This window comes from Lutra lutra, chromosome 18 (assembly GCF_902655055.1).
Source record: "Lutra lutra chromosome 18, mLutLut1.2, whole genome shotgun sequence".
NCBI classification, from domain to species: Eukaryota; Metazoa; Chordata; class Mammalia; order Carnivora; family Mustelidae; genus Lutra; species Lutra lutra.
The window spans coordinates 15,909,075-15,931,954 of NC_062295.1; the positions used below are offsets into that span (position 1 = coordinate 15,909,075).

Below are 22,880 nucleotides of genomic sequence, written 5' to 3' on the forward strand. Positions count from 1 at the left end.
GACTGAGGCGGTGGGGGCGGCTGCGGCTTCGGCTGTGTGCCCGGCTTCTCTTCGGTGTTTTCGGGGCTCGGGGGCGCGGGGAGTGTTTTTTGCAGGGAAGTCGTCTTGGCAGCAACTTTTTCCCTCTTTTTCAACGGGCGGAGGCGCGTTTGCGCCGTTGGGGAACCGTTTCGAATCCGGCCTCCAGCGCGTACGGTAAAACCGTTGGTGTCGGTGCGCTTTTCTCCGCCGCGGAACAGGGAGGATAGTTAGCTCGCTTTTCCGGTAGGGTTGGGAGGGCTCTGTGCACTGAATTTAGGAAAGGATCTGAGGAAGGCTGTAGGCTGTCGAAGCCCCGCCTGCTCACCCGTCCGGAGGCGGCGTTTCCTCAGCTCTCGCCGGTCTTTCTCCACAGCCTCATGGATCCCGAGAGGGAGAGGAGCGGGGGGCACCCCAAGAAGGGCAGGAAGAGAAGGAGGGCCCCGAACATGCTGGTCGGGGCGGCTGAGGCGATGAGAGCCCGTCGGGATCTGGAGGAGAGGCAGCCCGAGGCCAAGGTGAGTAACGAAGAGCACAAGTGGGCGGCCGGGGGAGGTTAGGAGGGGCAAGCCCTCGCTGCAGCCCCCATCCGGGCCCTGCCTGCCCTGGAGGCTGAGGGTTAGCCTCATCCACCCACTGTCCTTTCGGAATCCTGCTTTCCAGTCCGTAATATGGGAACGATAATGTTAATACCACCTACCTCAGGGCTGATAATGGCTCTTTAAAACTGGTGTGGTGCTTGGGACCCCAAAAGAATGTTCACTCAACAAATGCTTTATTGTGTCTTCTGTATATATCCCAGTTCAGGGGATATCCCACTGCACGAACCCAAAATTCCCTGCCCTCCTGCAGTTTACATGCCACGCCAGTAAGGGAATAATAAGGCTGATGAGCATCCCTGCGGTGTATTGAGAATTAAATATACGTGGTCCATCCCTTCAGTTACCAGGTTTCTGTTGTCCCTAGGCAGTTGAGGAACATCAGTGAATAAAGAGGTTACTACTTCGTTCCAGTGTAAAGAGACCGAAGACAGACAATAAATAGAAATTATACACAGGTTTCCCCTACTATAGGAAAGTAGAGCGGTCCTGTGAAATTCTGAGCTGAAATGGGGTAAAGCAAAGAAGCATTTATTGATTTATGCTGGGGGGGTGGGGGGAGGTGATGGGGATTGGAAGCGTTTCCGTACTCCCCAAAATAACCTTTGTTATGTTTTCTCATATCTCAAGACAGATTTTGCTAACTGATGCACAGAATCAAGATAAAGCGCAGATGTTCACAGACACAATTCAAAGCTATGGGGGCTTCAGGCTAAGTGTAGTTCTTGGGAAGGAGTTTGGCTGTGCCACTCTGCTTGGGGTGTGCTGCTTTTATAATTGGCTTGTTGTGAAACAAATGCTGAAGGTAAAAGCGAAGAAAGGCACAGAGCTAATAGGTCTGTTGTAAAAGGGAAGTGGCAGGACACAAGCTTTCAGAAAGCTGGGGATACCTGTAGGATGTAAAATGGGAATTAGTGATTTGAAAATTTTTTTTTTAATTTAAAAGGGATTCTTTTTTTGCCTATCAAATTGGCAAAACAACTTTTTAAAGGTTAATATGGTGAAAAGTATAAGGAGATAGACCATCTCATCACTCTTTTATCTTGAAACAATCTCAAACTTACAGAAAAGTTGCAAAAACAGTACCAAAAACAACCCCAACCAGAAAGTGATTGCTGACAATGCTCCATGACCACCCACCCATATTTTAGTATGTGTTTAATGTAAACAGTGCTGCATAACCACAATGCAACCATCAAAATTAAAAAAAAAAACATGGATATATTGCTATCATCTTATCTTCAGACCCCATTCAAGTTCCTCAGTTGTTCCAGTAATACCCTTTTTAGCAATAAGATCCAGTCTAGAATCATGTGTTACATTTAGTTGTCTTGTCTTCTTCAATCCATACAATTCTTTAGTCTTTTCATTGACATCTATGGCCTTACTACTTTTTTTTTTTTTTAAAGATTTTATTTATTTATTTGACAGAGATCACAGTAGGCAGAGAGAGAGAGAGGAGAAAGCAGGCTCCCCGCTGAGCAGGGAGCCCGATGCGGGGGGCTCGATCCCAGGACCCTGGGATCATGACCTGAGCTAAAGGCAGAGGCTTAACCCACTGAGCCACCCAGGCGCCCCTGGCCTTACTACTCTTGAAGAATCCTGTACCAGTTATTCTGTAGAATGTCCCTCAAGTTAGGTTTGTTTCTCATTGATTAATTTCAGGTTATACATGTTTGGCAGGAATATCACAGAAGTGACATTCTTTCTCTTGTATTTTGTTAGGTTGTACATGATTTTATTTGTCCCATTCTTGTTTTCTTTTTCTCTAATTCTATGGAGAGATGCTTCCTTGTTAAACTTTTAATTCATTTTTTTATTAGTATGAACTCATTGCCTATTTCATTCAGTAAGTTATAATCCATTACTATATTTATTTTGATGTTCAGAATATCCCATATTTGAACATTAAGCTAGCTTCTGTGTCCTTTGCACATGACCTCATAATTCTTTGAGCGTTTCCTTACTTTTTTGCTACAAAAAGGTGTTCCAGGCTCATCTGTGCTTTTCCTGCCCCAGCTCTGGAATCAGGAATTTTGGGGGGGGGATGCTTGGTTCTTTTTAGTAGAGAATGACATTTAGAAACTCAAGGTTCTGGGTACTAGATGTGCTCAGTGCTATTGGGATGTCAATATCCCCAAAAGAAAGCTAGGAAATATGAATTTATATATCTGTATACCTATATACATACACATACATGTTTACATTTAAATTTTTTTCAATTTAAATATTTTTCTATTCATACATACTAAAATCTCTACTTGCAGTGTGTTTCCACAAGGTTCATTCTTGCTTTCTCTCTTCATGTTTATAATTTCCTTCTATATTCAGTGAGACATCTGATTTGTCATTATCTTCAATATATTTGACCTGTTCTCCATGGTGCCACTGCCCCACACTCCCACACCCTCTTCTCCTTGCTTGGGCTGTGTCGTCCTGCACCATGTGCCAGGCCACCCTCCTGTGTGAATGCTTCTGTCACTACTGTGACAGGCTGCTATCCTTCACATATATGGACACCCTCACCCTGTTCAGGCTCTGAATCTTGTGACAGGCCACTGTTGTCCCTCAGTATTGATGCCCTCCTTTCCTTACATACTTTCTGATATCTGATACCAGCCCTCACTGCTCTCCACTGCCCACTGCATGGATGCCTTCATACGGCTCAGGTTTTGACACCCCACAACGAGCCATCCTTCTGCATGTATGCTGTGGGTTCCTACTCTTAGTCGTAGCTCTCTCCCCTATAGCTTCCCTCCTTCCCCCACTCAGGCTTAGACTATCATACTTGGCATCCATATTTACTCACTGCCACATAGACCCTACCTACCTCACTTAGTCTCACTTTATCAATCCCATATTTTTGATTAGTAAATATAAATTGGTATATTCTTTCAGAAATTAATAGTACTTGTCACAATTAAATAGTTGACCCTTGAACAACATGGGGGATTAGGGTGCCAAAGCACCATCTACCCTCCCTGCCCTGTGCAGTCCAAAATCCATGTGTAACTTTTGAGTCCCCAGAAACTTAACTACTTAAAGTCAGAAACCTTACCAATAATACACGTAACCAGTACACCAAAAACCTTACTGATAACATAAACAGGTGGTTAACACATACTTTGTAAATTACATGTATTATATACTGTATTCTTACAATAAAGTAAGCCAGAGAAAATGTTACTAAGAAAAGCATAAATTAGAGAATACATTTGGGGCAGCTGGGTGGCTCAGTCCTTAGGCGTCTGCCTTCAGCTCAGGTCATGATCTCAGGGTCCTGGGATCAAGCCCCGCATCGGGTTCCCTGCTCAGTGGCAAGCCTATTTCTCCCTCTCTCAGTCCCCCTGCTTGTATTCCCTCTCTCACTCTCTTCTCTCTCTGTGTCAAATAAATAAATAATCTTGGGGAAAAAAAAGAATACATTTACAGTACTATACTGTATTTACCAGAAATGAGCCATGTATAAGTGGGTCTGCACAGTTTAAACCTGTGTTGTTCAAGGGTGCTTATTTTGACCAGGAACTTACTGGAGAATTTATCCAGGTACACAGGAATGTTTGAAAGGATGCATATGATACTGTTTATAATTTTTTTTAAAAAAGTGTCATCAATAGGGAATTTTTTCATATACATTGTAAGTGTTGAGATAAATTTAGAGAATTGGACTATTAAAATTGGTGTTTGTTACATTTAACTGATATGAAAAGATATTTACTAATTTTGGGGGGATGGAGGGTTGCAGAGTTCATTACCAAACAGAATGTATACTCTAATTCTGTAGGGGCAGTATAATATAAAGATAAAGAATTAGGGCCTTTTTTTGGGAGGGAGAAGCTTTAGTGAACTCCCTGTTTCCCCAGAATAATGTCAGATTCCTTAGCTTAGACCACATTGATCTATGACCTGACTTCCTCTTTTCTCTACTCACAGATCTCTACTGCTCTGCAACACGCCATCTTGGTTCCAGCCAAACAAAATTACGTGTTTAGACACAATGTTCCACCTTTTCAAGACAACCCCAGTATTTTCATATCAGTGAAGCTATCCCCCAAACTCTCTAGTCCCCAAGGCAGTTAGTCTCTTTACTCCTATACTTTTATAATAGCACTTACCCACTTTGTATTGGAATTACCTATTTCTGTATTTCTTTTCTCTTAGTAGAATGAACTGGAGAGCATGAATTATGTTTCATTCATTCTGTTATCCCTAGCAAGTAACCAAGTATCTGTAGTAAGGTTTCTTACCAATGTTTATTAAATTTTATATTAATAATGTTATATCACAGGTTGTTGTTTTAGACCTTCATCTCCAATTAATTATATTTGCATATAATTTGCATATGTTTGATATAATATAATTTGCATGTATTATATTTGCATATAATTTGCTTTGCTATAATCCTGTTCTCAATAGTCCTAATTTTTTTTTAATATTTTGTTTATCTATTAGAGAATGAATGGTGGGAGGGCAAGAGAGAAAGAAACAGACTCCCTGCTGAACAGGAAGCCTGCTGAGGGGTTTGATCCCAAGACTCAGAGATCATGCCCTGAGCTGAAGGCGGATGCTTAACAAACTGAGCCACCCAGGCACCCCCAGTCCTAATTTTTTTTCTAAGATTTATTTATTTTAGAGAGATCGAGAGCAAGCATGTGTGCGGGGGAGGGACAGCGGAAGAGGGAGAAGAGCAGACTCCCTGCTGAGTGGGGATTCCCAACACGGGGGTGCTCAATCCGAAGACCCTGAGATCATGACCTGAGTCAAAATCAAGAGTTGGACGCTTGACTGACTGAGCCACCCTGACGGTCCAGTAGTCTTGATTGTTAATGACCTGATATATCTTTGCAGAAAGCCCGCTTATCTACCATTTTATTTGCTGAAAACTGTGAAGTAACCCACGACCAGTTATGTGAATTGCTGAAGTATGCAGTTCTGGGCAAATCCAGTGTTCCTAAACCCAGGTATGAGATGAACTTAAATGGTGGGTATAGACCCAAGGTTTTAAACTAGTGTATAGAGGGTCACATATTCCTTAATTGACATTATTTGTTTGCCATACAGAATGTCCTAAACTTTTTCTTTTTTTTTTAATGGTAGAGGAGGAGCAGAGGCAGAGGGGGAGGGAGAGAGAGAATCCCAAGCAGGATGCAATCCCAGTGTGGAGCCTGATGCGGGGCTCAGTCTTATAACCCTGAAATCATGATCTGAGCTGAAATCAAGGGACAGATGCCTAACCAGCTGAGTCACCCAGGCTCCCCCTACATTTTTTTCTTTGCAGGAGTTGCCAACATTTGATTTGGGAATTCCTTTATTAAAATCCAGATAATTTATCTCTTCAAAAAATTCTTAAGATCTGGCAGTTGTCCCTCTATTCCCAAATGGCAACAATTTGTCAAAGCTGAATAGTAGCCTTCCCCTTACAGATGGGACATATATACTTTAGTGTACCACTTACTGGTAAATAAGGCCTGTTTCCCTTATTTACGTTATCTGTCTGGCTGCTTTTTGGTTTGCAACCCTCTTGGGAGCTTCCTGGGTTTAAACTGATACCCAGCACACTTACTTGGAGGGTAGGGAGAGACTGAAGAAAGAGGCAGGCTGCACCAGGTTGCTAAGTGGCAGTTTTAATAAACCAAGGGAACTTGCATATAAGGCTTGTCTGTGGCAGGAGGAAGACAAATGGATCCCTACACATGCCTGCCAAATCTTAAAAAAGTATATGTAGAGGCCTTAACTGGGTTCAGTCCTATGAACCATGCAGGTATTTTCATTAACACATCACTGTCTCAAGGCTGTGTCCTTGGAGCAGCCTCTGGGATCAGGAAAGATAAGCAGAACCCACATTCCAAGGACAGGAGAAGGGGTGAGGAGCCTTCAGGTGCTGGGGCCAGCTGACACATCAGCAGGCAGTCATGTCATTTCAGTGTTCTTTCCCAACACCATTTAAAGGTATTTTGGTTTGTAACCCCTAGTGGAGACCCAATTGAGATACCATGATCATGGATTAAGAATTCCGGTTAACCTTTTTTGTTCCTTCCACATTAAGAAACAAAGACAAATTATTATTCTGATATCTTCAATGCCACTGTTAAATGTCTAAAGAAAATTGCTTTTGTATATGTACCAATAAAAATTTTACAAAACTTTTTAGTTTTTCAGACATACCTATCTGAGGGAGATTGACTAGATAACTCAAAAGCCATCTTCTTTTTTTTTTTTTAAAGATTTTATTTATTTATTTGACAGACAGAGATCACAAGTAGGCAGAGAGACAGGCAGAGAGAGAGAGGGAAGCAGGCTCCCTGCTGAGCAAAGAGCCTGATGTGGGGCTCCATCCTAGAATTCTGGGATCATGACCTGAGCCGAAGGCAGAGGCTTTATCCCACTGAGCCACCCAGGTGCCCCTCAAAAGCCATCTTCTCCATTAACAAATATTACCAGTAGTGTGTCAATTTATCTGAAACTGGCTTTCTTAAAGCTAGTCATGTGATTATTAGCTTAGGAAGGACTCAGCAACTAGGGATTTTGAGGATATGCCTTTGTAAAATGAGTTTATTCCCAATTTAAAACAAATCATAATAGGATTTTAAGTTTGAATACATTGTGTTTCCCTTGTTATCCTAATTGATTTGAATGCAATAAACAATTATCTCAAGAAATCTTTATTTGAATTCTGTACAATAGTAGCTGTTCTTTGCTGGGCAGTCATTGAGTAGTGGTAAATTTCATTAACTGTCGTTCACTACTTTTTTCCCCACACTTCCCTTTTGTACGTCTATAACTGACTTGATGGTATCACCTTTAGCTGTACTGGTTTGATTTTTCAACAGCTGGTGCCAGCTTTTTCACCAAAACCACCTGAACAGCGTGGTGGTTTTTGTACTGCAGGGAATGAGCCAGCTACACTTTTACAGGTTCTACTTGGAGTTTGGATTTCTCCGAAAGGCATTCAGACATGTAAGTTAAGAAAACTTTGTATTAGGGCCTGAGTTGAGTCCTCTCATCCGGAGATAGTGCACGTCTCAAACTATGCTCTTGGGCAACCTTATTGAACAAGCAGTAGAGGTTGTAGAAAGCAAGAAAGATTAAGATTCAGAGATCTCCTGTTGAGATTAGGTTTGCCTCTGATTTTCTTTGATAATTTAGGCAAAATATTTATTACCAGATTACAATCTATATATAGTTCCTGATATAGGCTGATTATTCCTATTTTATTCGGGCTATGTTGTTCTTGAAAATTATATACTCTATGTAAGTCTGTGTTTTTTGGCCTCTTGACAACATTACAAAATTGGACATCCTTAGAACAGTATCTGGAGCTGAATAGCAGCTGTCATCTTTAGAAGAGGCATGTGCTCCCTGTTTTCCTTCCCATAGCCACCTCCAGTCTTTATTGGACTGTTTCATCCATTTACCTCTGAGGGATTTGAGTTGGTGAGTCCTAATCTCTTTGGGTCTCCATTTTCTTTTTTGCTTTCATTTATCAAAGGCTACAGACATGCTAGGACCTACATCAATCATTCTGTGTGCATCATCTTTAATTCTTAAAGTACTTCTGTGAGAGATAAAAATATCATCTATATGTAAGGAAACTAAGTAACTTGCCCAGGTTATAGCTAGAAGTGGTGGAGCTGGAATTTCAGCACAGGTGAGCCTAAGGCTGGAGATCTCAACCTTTCAGCTTTGCTGTGTCATCTGTCCTAACTAGCTGGCAAGCTGTCCACTAAAGTAATAGATACAGAAGTGCTTTGAAAAATATAAGGGACTTTCCTTTTCTGAGTTACACATTTGTGTAATGCTTGTTTTTGTTTCCAGCATGTAATCAGAACCAAAGAAAATATCTGGGGGGTGGGATAAAGGTGGCTTCACTTACTTAGCCACTTCTTTTTAATCATTATTATTACCTAGTCGCTTTTACACATTAAGGAGACAGTCCTCATTTTGTAATACAAATAGTTATGGTCCAAACGTTTCTTAGTACTCAGCTGACAATAAAAGTGCAAGTCTTTGACAATATTTTAACTGCTTTCAAGCATTTTTATAAAAACTTGGTATGTATTTACAGAAATTCCGCTTGCCACCACCATCATCTAATTTTCTAGCTGATATCATTGGCCTGCAAAAGAAGCAAACAACAGGAGATCTATCCAAGATGGTGGAAGGTATGGTTGTGACTCTAGTTTTGATGATTTGCTCATTCTAAAAGACATTATGGATATGCTGTGGGTTTATCAGTCAAGTTTATACTTGCAAACAACAAAGGTCAATTCTAACTACCTTAAACAGAAGAGCAGTTTTTTGTTTTTGTTTTTGTTTTATTTTGTTTTGTTTTTAAAGAAAAAATGGATAAGTACCTAGGGAGGATAAAGAACAGGAACCATATAGCCAATATTCATGTCCCAGGAACCATCTGGTTAGGTGAGATAGAAAAGGCTATCCCTGCATATCACTTAACATTGGATTCTTAGAAATTACTGTGAATAATTTTTAAACTGTCAGTGGGTCTTTGTACCTACGAGTGCACAGATGGGAAGGAAGATCTTGCCTTTGAGTAATGTAAAGGACATCCTTAATACTACCCACAGTGGGGAATAGGCAGAAGGTTTAGATGCCGGCCATCTAAAAGAGAACTATCCATGATGGCAGTGTTTTTCAAACAATGGGTTGTATCCATGAGAAAGTTGTAGTTGGGGGTGCCTGGGTGGCTCAGTGGGTTAAGCCGCTGCCTTCGGCTCAGGTCATGATCTCAGGGTCCTGGGATCGAGTCCCGCATCGGGCTCTCTGCTCAGCAGGGAGCCTGCTTCCCTCTCTCTCTGCCTGCCTCTCTGTCTACTTGTGATCTCTGTCAAATAAATAAATAAATAAAAAATCTTAAAAAAAAAAAGTTGTAGTTAACTGTCTGTTTTTTGGGGGGGCGGGGGGAAGCAGGTAAGTGATGCAATAGAAAAGAACTTGTTAGAGTCCATTAGATATAGTAAGGTAAGTATTGTTCAGTGATGCTTTTTTATGTGTGTTCAGAAATAATTGAGTAGTTACATTGAGGAGACATGAAAAAGTGGTGAGGAGTAGTCAGTGATTCTTATCTCCTCTAGGTCTCTGCTTCCTATTGAATTTTTTTTTTTTTTTTTTAGATTTTTATTTATTTGACAGAGAGAGAGAGAGATCATGAGTAGGCAGAGCAGCAGGCAAAGAGAGAGGGGGGGATGTAGGCTCCCCACTGAGCAGAGAATCCGATGCAGGGCTCGATCCCAGGACCCTGAGATTGTGACCTGAACTAAGGCAGAGGCTTAACCTACCGAGCCACCCAGGCACCCCAACAGTCTTGAATTTTAGAATTCTTTTGGCTCCCCAAACCCAGTCTGCATAGCTCATTCCCTTAGTTCCCATGAATATCTATTCACATGTCACTTTATCAGAGAGGTCTTCCCCGATTATAAAATATATGACAGTAATCCTTTTCCTGCCTCAGTACACCCTCTCCTCTTTTCCCTCCTTTATTTTTCTCTGTAGTCCTTATCTTTACCTGACATATTATATATTTGTTTATTGTCCCATCTTCCCAACTACCTTAAACAGAAAAGAATTTCTGTTTCAGAAACAGTTTCAGTTCATGGAGAATTTTGTTGATTTTGTTCATTGAGGAATCTCAAGTGGGTAGAACAATGCCAGGCATATAATAAGTACTTAGTAAAAATTTGTTGACTGAATTGAATTATTCTATCACTGTGTTCTATCAGTTTTTCTTGTGTACTGTTTCTTTCATATATCCCTTTTCCCCCATGCTTTTGACTATCTTGATTCAGACTCTAATCTTTTTTCCTTTTTATTTTTTGTTTTCTTTTTTTTCTTGGTCCAGAATTTCTGCAAAATTTTTTTTCATTTCTCTCCTTCATTTTCCACATTATCTTTGAGGTTGATCTTCCTTAAATACTATTGGTTGGTTATGCCATTTCCCATCTTAGGAACATTCTGTTGCTCTCCATTATATACTGGAGGATTAAAGTCTAAACTCTTGAGTCTGGCATTTGCAGTGGTCTACAATTCATTTTTATACTCCTCAGCCTTGTTTCCTACACAGACCTTTTTTTTTTTTTTTTTTTTAATTCTCAGTTGGTCTAGTCACTATCATACCAGGTTTGCTTTGTACATTTCTGTCTTGCCTGGAATCCTCTTTTCTATTTACAGTATTTTGACTTCTTTAGTTGCAAGGACCAGATACTTATTCAGGCCATCCTAAGTGAGAGGGATATTATTTAAAGGATGCAGTATAGACTAAAAAGCCATCAGGAGTCTAAATGCTCTTTCATAGCATCTTCTCTGCTTTCTGTTTTCTCTTCTAACTTGTCACTTCTCTATATTTCCTAGTTTGATTTTAGAAGCAAGCAATCTGATCAGCTTAGCTAATTACCATTGTCCGTTTTGAGCTTGTCTTGGCTGGGAATATCAACTTACTGGTCTACTTATAGATGGGTCTCTCTTTTTTGTCTCAAAGATTTTATTTATTTATTTTAGAAAGAAAGAGAGTATGAGTAGGGGGCAGGGAGGAGCAGAGGGAGAGGGACCAGCAGACTCTATGCTGGGCGCAGAGCCCAACACAGGACTTGATGCCAGGACACTGAGATCATGACCTGAGCCAAAATAAGAGTCAGACACTCAACTGACAGCCATCCAGGCACCCATAGATGGGTCTCTCTTAAGCCAGGTTCCCGTTCTCAATCTAATTGGTGACCACTTCTGCTTAAAGAATAGTTATCAGCCTGTTGAGCAAGTGGCTAGGGGGTGGAATAAATTTAGCCAGAATGGGCTGTTAGTGGTGGGCACTGTGATGGGCAGGTCTAAGACACCAACTATCTAAATTCTGCTTTTTCTTCAAGACTCAGCTAATCTTTTCCTCTGTTGAACCATCTCTCACCACCCTAGCCAGTATATTCTTCCTCCTTTCCCTTTTGTAGCTTTCTTTATTATAACCCATTTGAGGCTTATATTCTCTTTGTGTTCCTATAACTGTACTACAGTACAGGCTCCTTAAAATTGGGGCTGGGTCTTATACATCTTTTGACCTTCACTGTGCTACCTGACACAAAGTTGAGAAATACGTCGTTTGAGGTTTCTTAAACACATATTCTTTTTTTTTTCTTTAAGATTTTATTTATTTTAAGAGATAGAGACAGAGTGCAAGCTGGATGGTGGGCAGGGGAGTGTGAAGGAGCAGAGGGAGAGGAATAAGCAGGCTCCATGCTGAGCACAGAACCCAATGGGTTGATCCCATGACTCTGAGATAACAGCCTGAGCAGAAATCAAGTTGGACACTTAACAGACTGAGCCATTCAGGTGTCCCTTCTTAAACACACATTCTGACATAAGTTTAATTGTTCTTTTTATTTCAGGGTCTTTACCTTCTGCCAGTTCAAAAGTCAGCGTCAACCTGCAGAATGATCCTGTTATTCAAAAGTATGGCTCTAAGAAAGTGGGCTTAACCAGATGCCTTCTCACAAAGGAGGAAATGAAAACATTTCACTTTCCATTACAAGGTTGGTTTACATTTAATCTGATATTTATATTTGTTTTTATATATATACATATATATTACTTATTTGTATATATAAATGTATTTTTATATATTTAATCTGATGATGTATTTAATCTGATATATATGTATATATATATACATATATATATAATTTAGTTTGAAAATAGTATGTGTGGTACCGTCCATATCTGAAAACTCGTATCTTTCAGTTTACCTACCTATTATTTTTTTAAGACTTAACTAGCAATTATTTTTTTTAGTGAAGTATTGGTGGTTGACACACAATGTTACATTAGTTTCAGGTATATAGCATAGTGATTTGACAGCTCTGTAATTTTGTTGTACTCAGTAAGTAGCTGCCATCTGTCACCTTCATTTATTTTCATTCAAAAGATATTCTATATATGGATATACAACATTTTATGCTTTGATGGACATTTGGGTTATTTCCATATTTTGGTTATAATGAATATACTATGAACATTCAGGTACAAGTTTTTTTGTGGACATCTGTTTTCATTTTGGGGAAGTATATACATAGGTATAGAATTGCTGGGTCATATGCTAATTGTTTAACCTTCTGAAGAACTATCAGACTTTTTCCAGAGCAGCTGCATCATTTTACATACCGTCCAGCAATGTATAAGGGTTTCAGTTTCTGTACATTCTTATGAACAACTTGTTATTCTGTCTTTTTTATTGTATTCGTTAAGGTGGTGTGAGGCAGTATCTCATGATTTCAATTTCTATTTCTCTAATGGCTGATGATGTTGAATATATTTTCATATACCATCTGTAAAATGGAGTTAATAGCTCATATATCATGGATTGCCATGGGGATTAAATGAATTAATGTATACAAAAGTACTTAGCACATAGGGTGGGTGGCACATAGTGCATTTGAAAAGTTATTATTTATTATTATTACTACTAATCATCTAGATAAGAGCAGCAAGTATAATGTCTCCCAGATTTGGGGATGCCTCTCTTTTCTGATCTAGACCATATCTTGATTTTTTTATTTGTAATTAGTTGGCAGTTTTGAGGTACTATGACATAGAAACTAATCATAGTTTCTCACACTGTACTTTGTTTCTTGTCACACAAGACCTAGGTAATTTTACTGTTTAAGCCTCTGTCTGAAGGTAGGAATCTTCAATGGTTCAAACACTTTGGGAACTATGTGCTGAATGTTCCTTGTTATTAACTAAAGGTGCACAATGGAGGGGGTACCTTAAGCCTTTAGGTGTGTTCCTATAGGGAATTTTCAGTCTGTGATTCCAAAAAAATGCAAGCGTGTTTCTGAGTAAAGATCTCAGGGAAGTCTCAAGGATAGAGTTGGGTGCAGGGGTACACATGGTGGATATTACTCCCTGCCTACGGTGAAATCCTTTTAGATCTCTACTATGGTGGAATTTCGTTCCTACTTTTTCTTTATTTAGGAAGGAAAGATACTACATGTAGTTTCTGCATTCTTTATTCATCCTCCTTTAGGGCCTACATGAAAAGGTCCAGTGACTTGGGATTTAGCCAAATTTAGGTGTTTTTTATTTTTTTGGTTTGGTTTTTTAGAAAGAGAGAGGGTGTGTGTGCACACAGGAGGAGGGACAGAGAGAAACTTAAGCATGTTCCACATCCATTGTGGAGCCCAATGCAGGGTTTGATCTCACAATCCTGAGATCATGACCTGAGCCAAAATCGAGTTGGGTGTTTAACTGACTGAGCCACCCAGATGCCCCAGCTACAATTTAGTTATAATCTCTTTCCTCGTATGGAGGAAAAATTACTTGGTAACTGCCAAGAGGTCTAGGCCCTATTATCCCCTATAAGGGCAGCCTGTAGTATTCTCCAAGAGTATAAAAATGAGCAGATGGAGAAAAACTTGAGGACCAACATTGTCTCTCATATAATTTTTATATTTCAAGTGTCTAACAGAGAAGATGTCCAGCAAATGTGGTATTTCAGTTTTCCCTTGGTGAATGAATCTTTTTTTTTTTTTTAAGATTTTTTATTTATTTATTTGACAGAGAGAGATCACAAGTAGACGGAGAGGCAGGCAGAGAGAGAGAGAGGGAAGCAGGCTTCTTGCTGAGCAGAGAGCCCGATGTGGGACTCGATCCCAGGACCCTGAGATCATGACCTGAGCCGAAGGCAGCGGCTTAACCCACTGAGCCACCCAGGTGCCCCTTGGTGAATGAATCTTAAAGTGATGTTTATCTTCTGTAGTTTTAAAGGCAGATTTTTAATTTCTTTTCCTCCTAGGTTTTCCTGACTGTGAAAACTTTGTACCTACCAAATGTAATGGTTCTGTGACAGACAGCAGTCCTCTCTTTGGACTTGACTGTGAAATGGTAAGTACTACTTTTAATGTTTCAACTGGAGGGTTACAAACTAGAGTCTAGTAGGTGATTTCTTGAGTCTAAGGCACCAGTGAACCAGTGCATTTAGTTCCACTATTTTGGTTTAAATAACTGAAAGTAGACCCTTTTGCTCACATTTTAGAAAACTTGGGTATTTGTTCCAGGATCAAGAATAAATACCACAAAAAAAAAAGAATAAATATCACATAAGTTTTCTAACTAGTTATGTTTAGTCAAATCTCTGTCAATTACATAAGTTTACTCTTTCTGTCTTTTGAACAGGTGTTTTGTTATTGTTCCCCTAAAGATTTGACTCAATTACCATGGGTTTGCCTAGTTTTACACATTTACAATCAGAAGTAGGATTTCCCTCGGGCACCTGGGTGGCTCAGTGGTTTAAGCCACTGCCTTCACCTCAGGTCATGATCTCAGGGTCCTGGGATCGAGTCCTGCATTGGGCTTTCTGCTCAGCAGGGAGCCTGCTTCCCTCTCTCGCTCTCTGCCTGCCTCTCTGCCTACTTGTGATCTCTCTCTGTCAAATAAATAAATAAAATCTTTAGAAAAGAAGTAGGATTTTCCTCAAGTTCCCTTTGTGTTTTAGTCTCATTAGTAAGTCTCCTTTCAAAGGGCATCCCTTATCAGTACTCAGGTACCAGTCTCTGATTTCTTAACAGAGTGGCTAAGAGCTAAAGTTTTCAAGTCTAATGTCAGAGTGTGTATGTATCCTGGTCTTGGCTATTGGTGTTGTCACCTTGGCCAAATTCTGTAATCTCTCATTCTCAACTTCTCTGTCTGTGAAGTGGGGATAATAAGAGAGTTACCTCATCATGTTACTATGAGATGGTATATGTAGAATGCTAAGTATTGCATTAGATGCACTAATTAAAAATTACTTTCTTGTGGTACTCAGCTAATACGGGGATGTCATAACAATAAATGGTAAGATGATGAATGATGTTATTTCCATCCATCTTCCTTGAGCACATCCTTTTCAGAGCAATTAGATGAAATGTTCAGCAGTCTCTAGCTTTAATTTCATTCATACTGGGCTCTCTAGTTAGCAAAGGCTGTGCCATTGTTACTGGCACCCCAGTAGATTACAGTTCATGGCAGTTGAGATACTGTGAATAAAGAGAGCAAGCAAGAGCTTCCACAGTTCAGCAGTCTGACAATGGCCTGGTCTTTCAGTGCCTCACATCCAAGGGGAGAGAGCTAACCCGCATCTCACTGGTTGCTGAAGGAGGCTGCTGTGTAATGGATGAACTTGTTAAACCTGACAACAAGATTCTGGACTACCTTACCAGGTATTTTTCACCTTGCCTTCTGCCCTCCCTTATTAGTAGACCTAATTAGTATTCTTAGGGAACAGTCATTTGTGGCAAAGATGTATGTATAAGCATGTTTGTCACAGTATTTCAAAAATATGGGAATATAAACATCTGAAAGTAGGGGATTGGTTAAACTATGAAATCCACATAATGGAATACTCTAACCATTTAAAAGGATGCGTTGAAATAGATTTAGTGATGTGAAAACTTGTTAATGATATGTGGCAAATGATAAAATCATGTTAAAAAATAACATGCATTATGATTGCATTTTTATAAAAATAAAATATATACATGGGCATGCCTGGATGGCTCATTCAGTTAAGCATCCGACTCTTGATTTCAACTTAGGTCATGATCTCAGGGTCTTGGGATGGAGCCTTGCATCAGGCTTCGTGCTCAGCGGGGAGTCTGCTTGAGGATTTTCTCTCTCTTTTTCTGGTTCTCTTTTCTCTCTCAAATAAGTAAATCTTTAAAGTAAATCTGTCCACACACATGAATATATGTATCAAAAAATATGAAAGGATATTTACTAAAATGTAAACAGTGATCATCTCTGGGTCATGGGATTTGGGGTTATTTTAAATTTCCTCTTATCTGTATTTTCAACCTTTTTACACTGAGCATATATTAGTTTTTAAAAATACTCTTTTTGAAATGACTTTCCAGGGAGGAAAACCTATTAATATCCTGACCTGTCCATTTCTGGTTTTTTATTGAAAGCTTTTCGGGAATCACAAAGAAGATTCTTAATCCAGTGACAACCAAACTCAAAGATGTACAGAGACATTTAAAAGCACTACTTCCTCCTGATGCTGTGTTAGTGGGCCATTCCTTAGACTTGGATCTCAGAGCACTGAAAGTGAGTATCTGATTTAGTTTTTCCAGTTTATATGCCTTTTCCTTTTATTTCAAATCTAAAGTCTTGGGTTCTTCTATTCCCCCAGTCCACTTGTTTTTTCCTTTAACATAGGATGCTACTCATTCTGTTCTCTTTCCTCCTCAGATGATACATCCATATGTTATTGATACATCATTGCTTTATGTCAGAGAGCAGGGCAGAAGATTTAAGCTAAAGTTCTTAGCCAAAGCTGTTTTGGGGTAGGTTGTTTGTGTATTATAACATTGTCCTGACAAGTTGTGTAAGTTGACATATAATTTCTTATTTAATGCATATTGCAAAATTCAGGGTCTCTGTTCTCCCTCTTAATGTCTGTAAACATTATTCCTTTCATTTCTTGTGAATCCTGGGATCCCAATTCCAGAGAAGTAGGACTCAGAGATAAAGAAATTATGGGAATACAGAAGGGGTTTACATGCAATCTGAAGAGTTGATGGATAAACTAGAGAGAACTATCTGAAAAGTTAACCAGAATTTGAAGACATAATGTTCCTATATTGAATGTATCCTGTTATGCATAAACACTTGTGTACAAGGATGTTCATTATACTATGGTTTAAAACAGCCCAAAACTGAATATATTCTCTAGGAGTGGTCAAATAAGTTTATCTGTATTATTGAATACTTTGTTATTGTTAAAAGAATGTGATGGGTCTATATGTGCTAATAAGGAAACCTTAATCTTAAAGTACTACTGAGAATAAAATGGAGATGCAGAAGAAGATCTGTATATGCCTAGATATCAGTATGATACAGATTAGATTTAGATAAGTTTATAGACAAAAACATTTGTACTTTTTTAAGGTTTTTGAAAACGACCAAGAAAAAATTTAATACCTATATAAAATTTCTGGAAGGTAACTTTAAATAGTAGTTACATCTAGAAGAATGAGGTAAAAGGGTTCGCTGGGGAGTGGCCAGAGACTCTCTTGGGTAGCCTTTTGTCCAGATGCTATGCTTGCTGTAGACAAAGCCGTTCCTGATCATTGTGCATCATCAGTGCCTCTCACTTCACGTATTCTCCTGGCATTTAGGAATAAAGTAATCTTGATTGTTGTGATAAAATCTGATTATCAGATTGCTGAAATTTTACATATAACCAGAATATTAGAGGTGGTTGAAAGAACCGATCATTGAAAATGCTGTTGAGGATGTCAGTTTTATCTTGACTTTCCAGGAAGGATATACAATGTCCAGATAGGCTTGGTCATGATGCCACAGAAGATGCTAGAACAACCCTTGAATTGGCCCGGTATTTCCTTAAGTATGGCCCAAGGAAGGTTAGTATATTTGACCTGTATGTTTGCTTTTCTTAAAATTATGAGACAAGAACAGATAGTCACAGATATCATTTCCTGTTGTTACCTTTCTTTAAAAAAAAAATTGGAGTGTAATTCAAGCTGAGCATTCAGAATTAAGACCTGTATGACTAGCATAATGTAATAGTTAAGTATGTAGTCTCTGAAGTTGGGCTTATCTGTTTTTAAATAAAGATGGTACAGGGCACCTGCCTTGTTCAGTCAGTGGAGCATGTAACTCTTGATCTCTGGGGGTTGTGAGTTTGAGCCACATGTTGGATATAGAGATTACTTTAAAATCTTAAAGGAAAAAAAAGATAGTACTATGTTTAGCTTAGTTATTAGTTACATAATCTGGGTCAATTTCTCCAAGGAAATTCAGTTACTACATCTGTAAAATGGAAACACATTTCTGTGGGATATTGGTGCGGGTAAATGAGGTATCTTATATAAAGCTAGTAGTACAGTGCCTTGAATATATTAAGCACTATAATGTGTGGCTCATTGTATGCTGATAATTGTAATAATAATTATGAAAGATCTACATAGATTTTGCTCTTTTGGGGTGGGGGAGCATGCCGTTGTTTCAGCAGCAGTTCAGTGGATGTAGATTAGGACAGCACATGAGGGAAACCTTGAAGGAGACAGTTTCTTACATACCTTGTTACAATGCATTCTAACTTACTAGGTTGTCCCATTGCATGATATGTTCTATCATAACTCCACTGTGAAATACATGGTAGTCTGTGTAGAATCCTAAGCATCCAGAATAGTATTTTGTGTCGCAGTGGTAGAAAGACATTCTAAAATGTCTTATAACATATATGTATAAATAATGATAGTAGTTTGTATCTCACTGTCTGCATTGCAACTCCCAAGTGGTCTTCCACTTTATGGAAGAATAAACTGGTTTTGTATTAAACCAATAAAAGGTCTTTTTTTGTTGTTGCTATAAAAGCCATTCTTTTATAATTTCCAAAAATGGCACGTTCACAAAGAAGTAAATTCTAAGTGACTGACTGTGGGATCAGTGATGAGCCAGAATTGCCATCCCTTTATACTTAGCCCTTTCCCATATTCATATAACAACATCAGCAGCTGGTAACAGATTGTCATTCTTGGCTAAACGGTCAGAAACCATCTGGTAGCTATTGAAGCCAACCTGGGACTATGGCAATGGCAAAGCCACTGTCTACAGAAGTAGAGAACACCACTTGAGTGAGTTTTTCTTGGATTTTTTTTTTTTTGCTTTGTGGTGTTTTGATTTTCAAACCTCAGATGCTTTGCAGGAAATTAGATGATTTTTACCACTTTATTTTCTTCAAGATTGCAGAACTAAATCTGGAGGCACTAGCTAGTCACCAAGAATTGCTAGCAACAGGCCAAGAGCTGAGAAATACAGCAGAAATAGTTTATCAGCCAAATACAAGGTAATATTTTTCAGTTCTAAACAAGAACAAAAACAAGAATACTGGTTTCTTATTTAGACAACCTGCAAATTTTTCCCCCTTTTTTGAGTCTATTGAAAATTATTTACCGATAGTATAAATAACATTCTACTGTCACAAAAACCATGGAGGGAAAAATACCACCTTCCACCCTAAATAGTACCTATTTATTTTTCTTATTTTCTAAATGTAGTGACTGGTCTTAAAATAACTCTTTTACCAAAAAGAAAGACATTGAAATATAGTGAACTGAGTAGCATTAGGCAAGATGATAGACTCCTGGGTATTTTGATTAGAAGAATCAACTATAGCCTTAGTGTATTGCCAAGATTAGGGAAAAACAAAAAACAGGCCTGGAAGGAGTTGATCATCACATCATAATAAATGTATCAGAGACTTAGAGTATAAACTTGTTAGAGAGCTTTGAGTATTTTTCGTGTTTATCTGTCCTTCCCCTAAATATAGAGCAATACTGTCCATTATGACTTCTGCAGTAATGGAATTGTTTAGGTCTGTGGTGTCCAGTAAGGTCCTCACAGTACAGTATGTGTGACTAATGCGTATTGAGGAACTGAATTGTAATTTTATTTTATATTAATCTTAATTTAAATAGCCACATGTTGCTAGTGGCTACCTTATTTAGACAGTGCAAGTACAGAGAAGTAAGTCTTAGGTTAGGGAAAACTGTTGTTCTTCCCTGATCTTTTATACTTCTTCACAGTGTTTTGGAATGCTTGGACTTAATGGGTCAGAAGCTCCTTTTCTTGACCCGGGAAGCAGAAACTAGTGAACTTTGTTCTGCCAGAAACTGTCAGACTATTAAGTGCCTTTCAAATAAAGAGGTGAGTGACCTGCTGTCTCTTTGAAGGTTATGCTCAAAGCAAAGGGGAAGGTAGCCCTTTGCAATTCATACTAAGCAGCAAGCTTTTTTTTCATCAACAACCCTGGCTACCATTATCAAGTCTGGTTTTTGTCTCACATCTTATAAGGAGCACTTTTATTCCCGATTACCCCACAGGAGCAGAACTGTCAGCTGCCAGTGTCTGCCTGCAGACCCCACCTTTGGTATTTCCACACCACTTTGAATTTCTGTTCTTCTTCTAACTTATATAGATGTTTATCTTAGTTTAGCCTAACTTTATTTTTTTGGTTTTCTGTTCTTATATTTTATCTATTATTGCTGTATGTGTAAAGTTGAAGGGATATATTGCAGCATGAACTTAGGTCATCTTGTTCAGATTTATATGTATGTATGTATGTATTTTAATTTTATCTGGAAAGAATTTCAAACTTACAGAAGATTTGCACGAATGGTGGTATATACCTTCTATCTATATTCATCATCTGTTGATGTTCTGCCACATTTGCTCTACTTACCAAACTACTTGTAAGTCATGTTTCCTTTTCAGAGTATCACATTCAGAACACATGTTGTCCATCTGTCCTTTATTTTGTATATAAAGGATTTTCTTTATTCTTTGTTATAGCTCCATGTTATTCCAGTGTGCTTATGTACCATAGTTGTATTTCTCTTTTTCCAGGTCCCATGTCCCTAATTATTTTCTTTTTTCTAAATGCTTTGGCTAATGCATCCACAATAGTGTTAGCTGAGGTCATTCTTTTTTATTACAGGTATTCTGGAGCTATAAATTTCCATCTGAGTTCTACTTTAGCTTCATCTTAGAAAGATTGAGAAGTTTAAATAAATACTTAAAAAGTGTTTTCATTTTCATTCAGTTCAGAATTCTTTTTAATTTTCCTTTTGATTTCTTCTTTGGCTCATGTTTTTTTTTAGAAGTGTGCTATTTATTTTCCAAATAATTAGGGATTTTCCTGAGATCTATTCCTGATTTCTTAAATTCACTATTGTCCAAGAATGTACTTATGTACTTTGAATTACTTGAATCTTTTAAATTTATTGAGAGATGGAATATCCAACTATAATTGTGGATTTGTTTGTTCTTGCAGTTTCATTAATTTTTGCTTTATGTATAATGAAGCTTTCCTATTAGATACATGAACATTATGCATTATGTTTTCCTGATGCATTGACCCCTTTATCATTAAAATAGGTATTTATCCCTGGAAACATTTTCTATTCTTTTTTTTTTTTTAAGATTTTATTCATTTGTGAGAGTGAGTGAGTGAGAGAACAAACAAGGGGGAGAGGGAGGGGGAGAAGCAGACTACCCACTAAGCGGGAGCCTGATGTGGGACTTGATCCCAGGGCCTCAGGGTCATGACCAGAGTTGAAGGCAGATGCTTAGCTGACTATTGACTTCTCCTGTGGTATTAATATAGCCCCTCTGCTTCTTTTTGTTTATTGTTGACCTGCTATATTTATTTTTATTTTAAAGTGGGTTTCTTGAAAAAAATTTAAAAAATTGGGTTTCTTATAGTGACCAGTCAGGCTTTGCTTTTTTATTCAATTCAACAATTGTTGCCTTTTAGGTGGAGTATTTAGAATATTTGCATTTAATATGATTATTTGATGGTGTTAGGTTTAAGTCTCTTATCTTGCTGTGATATCTATTTGTCCCATCTCTTTTTTTTCTATTTCTTTTTTTTTTTTTTTTTTTTTTTTTTTTTTTTTTTTTTGAGTTAATGAGGTATTTTTTATGATCTTATTTTATCTCCTTTGGAAGTGTATTAACTGTGATTCTTTGTTATCTTAGTGGTTGCGTTAAGATTTCTAATCTATCTTTAACTTATCATAGTTTACCTTAGTACCATAATTACCTTAATAATATTATACCACTTCACATATAAGAACTTTACAACTATGTATTTGCATTATTCCCCTCCTAGCCTTGGTGCTATTTTTGCCATCATTCATTTTACTTCACATGTTGTTATTTTGCTTTTTTTAAGATTTGAAAGTTTTAAGATTTTAAGTTTTTTTTTTTTTTTTTTTTTTAAGATTTATGTATTTGGGGGGAGGAGGGGCAGAGGAAGAGGAAGGAGAGTCTAAAGCAGGCTCCACACTGAGTGAGGAGCCTGATGTAGGGCTCCGTCTCAAGTCCCTGGGATCATGACCTGAGTCACTCAGCCAACTACCCCACACAGGTGCAACTAATAGTTATTTTTTAAAGAGATTTTAATTTTTTGAACACTATACAGTGTTCACCATAGTGGTTGCAGGATTTTATACTCCTACCAACAATGCATAATAAGTTCCAGCTTTTCCAAATCTCTGCCAACACTTTTACTTTTCTCTCTTCTTTTTTGATAGTAACCATCCTAACCTAAAGGTGTAAGTTGATATCTCATTGTCATCTGGTAATTAGTGATGTTGAACCTTTTTTTCTTGGGTTTGTTAGCTATTTGTATATAATCTTCTAAGAAATGTCTATTCAATTCCATTTTTGAACTGGGTTTTTTTGTTGTTAGTTTTAGGA

General features: G+C 38.3%; 1 protein-coding gene and 1 long non-coding RNA gene across 2 annotated transcripts in view; one reads left to right on the forward strand and one right to left on the reverse strand.

The window, feature by feature from the left end:
• Positions 1 to 60: 60 nt before the first annotated feature.
• The window catches only part of REXO5 (RNA exonuclease 5), a 35,876-nt gene continuing 13,056 nt past the window's right edge, over positions 61 to 22,880 (forward strand). The window contains exons 1-13 of the mRNA XM_047713919.1: positions 61 to 195; positions 395 to 536; positions 5,466 to 5,578; positions 7,448 to 7,574; positions 8,683 to 8,779; positions 12,005 to 12,148; positions 14,410 to 14,498; positions 15,696 to 15,811; positions 16,559 to 16,697; positions 16,842 to 16,936; positions 17,914 to 18,016; positions 19,361 to 19,464; positions 20,204 to 20,324. Of these exons, the coding sequence (XP_047569875.1) occupies positions 399 to 536; positions 5,466 to 5,578; positions 7,448 to 7,574; positions 8,683 to 8,779; positions 12,005 to 12,148; positions 14,410 to 14,498; positions 15,696 to 15,811; positions 16,559 to 16,697; positions 16,842 to 16,936; positions 17,914 to 18,016; positions 19,361 to 19,464; positions 20,204 to 20,324 (1,386 nt within the window). The 5' untranslated portion in view covers positions 61 to 195; positions 395 to 398. The remainder of the gene's footprint in view (positions 196 to 394; positions 537 to 5,465; positions 5,579 to 7,447; positions 7,575 to 8,682; positions 8,780 to 12,004; positions 12,149 to 14,409; positions 14,499 to 15,695; positions 15,812 to 16,558; positions 16,698 to 16,841; positions 16,937 to 17,913; positions 18,017 to 19,360; positions 19,465 to 20,203; positions 20,325 to 22,880) is intronic.
• Positions 2,167 to 19,620, reverse strand: LOC125090841 (uncharacterized). Its single transcript, XR_007124495.1, has 3 exons — positions 18,327 to 19,620; positions 6,783 to 6,786; positions 2,167 to 2,194 (listed from the first exon to the last, which is right to left on the reverse strand). It is a non-coding gene; the product is annotated as an uncharacterized LOC125090841 (long non-coding RNA).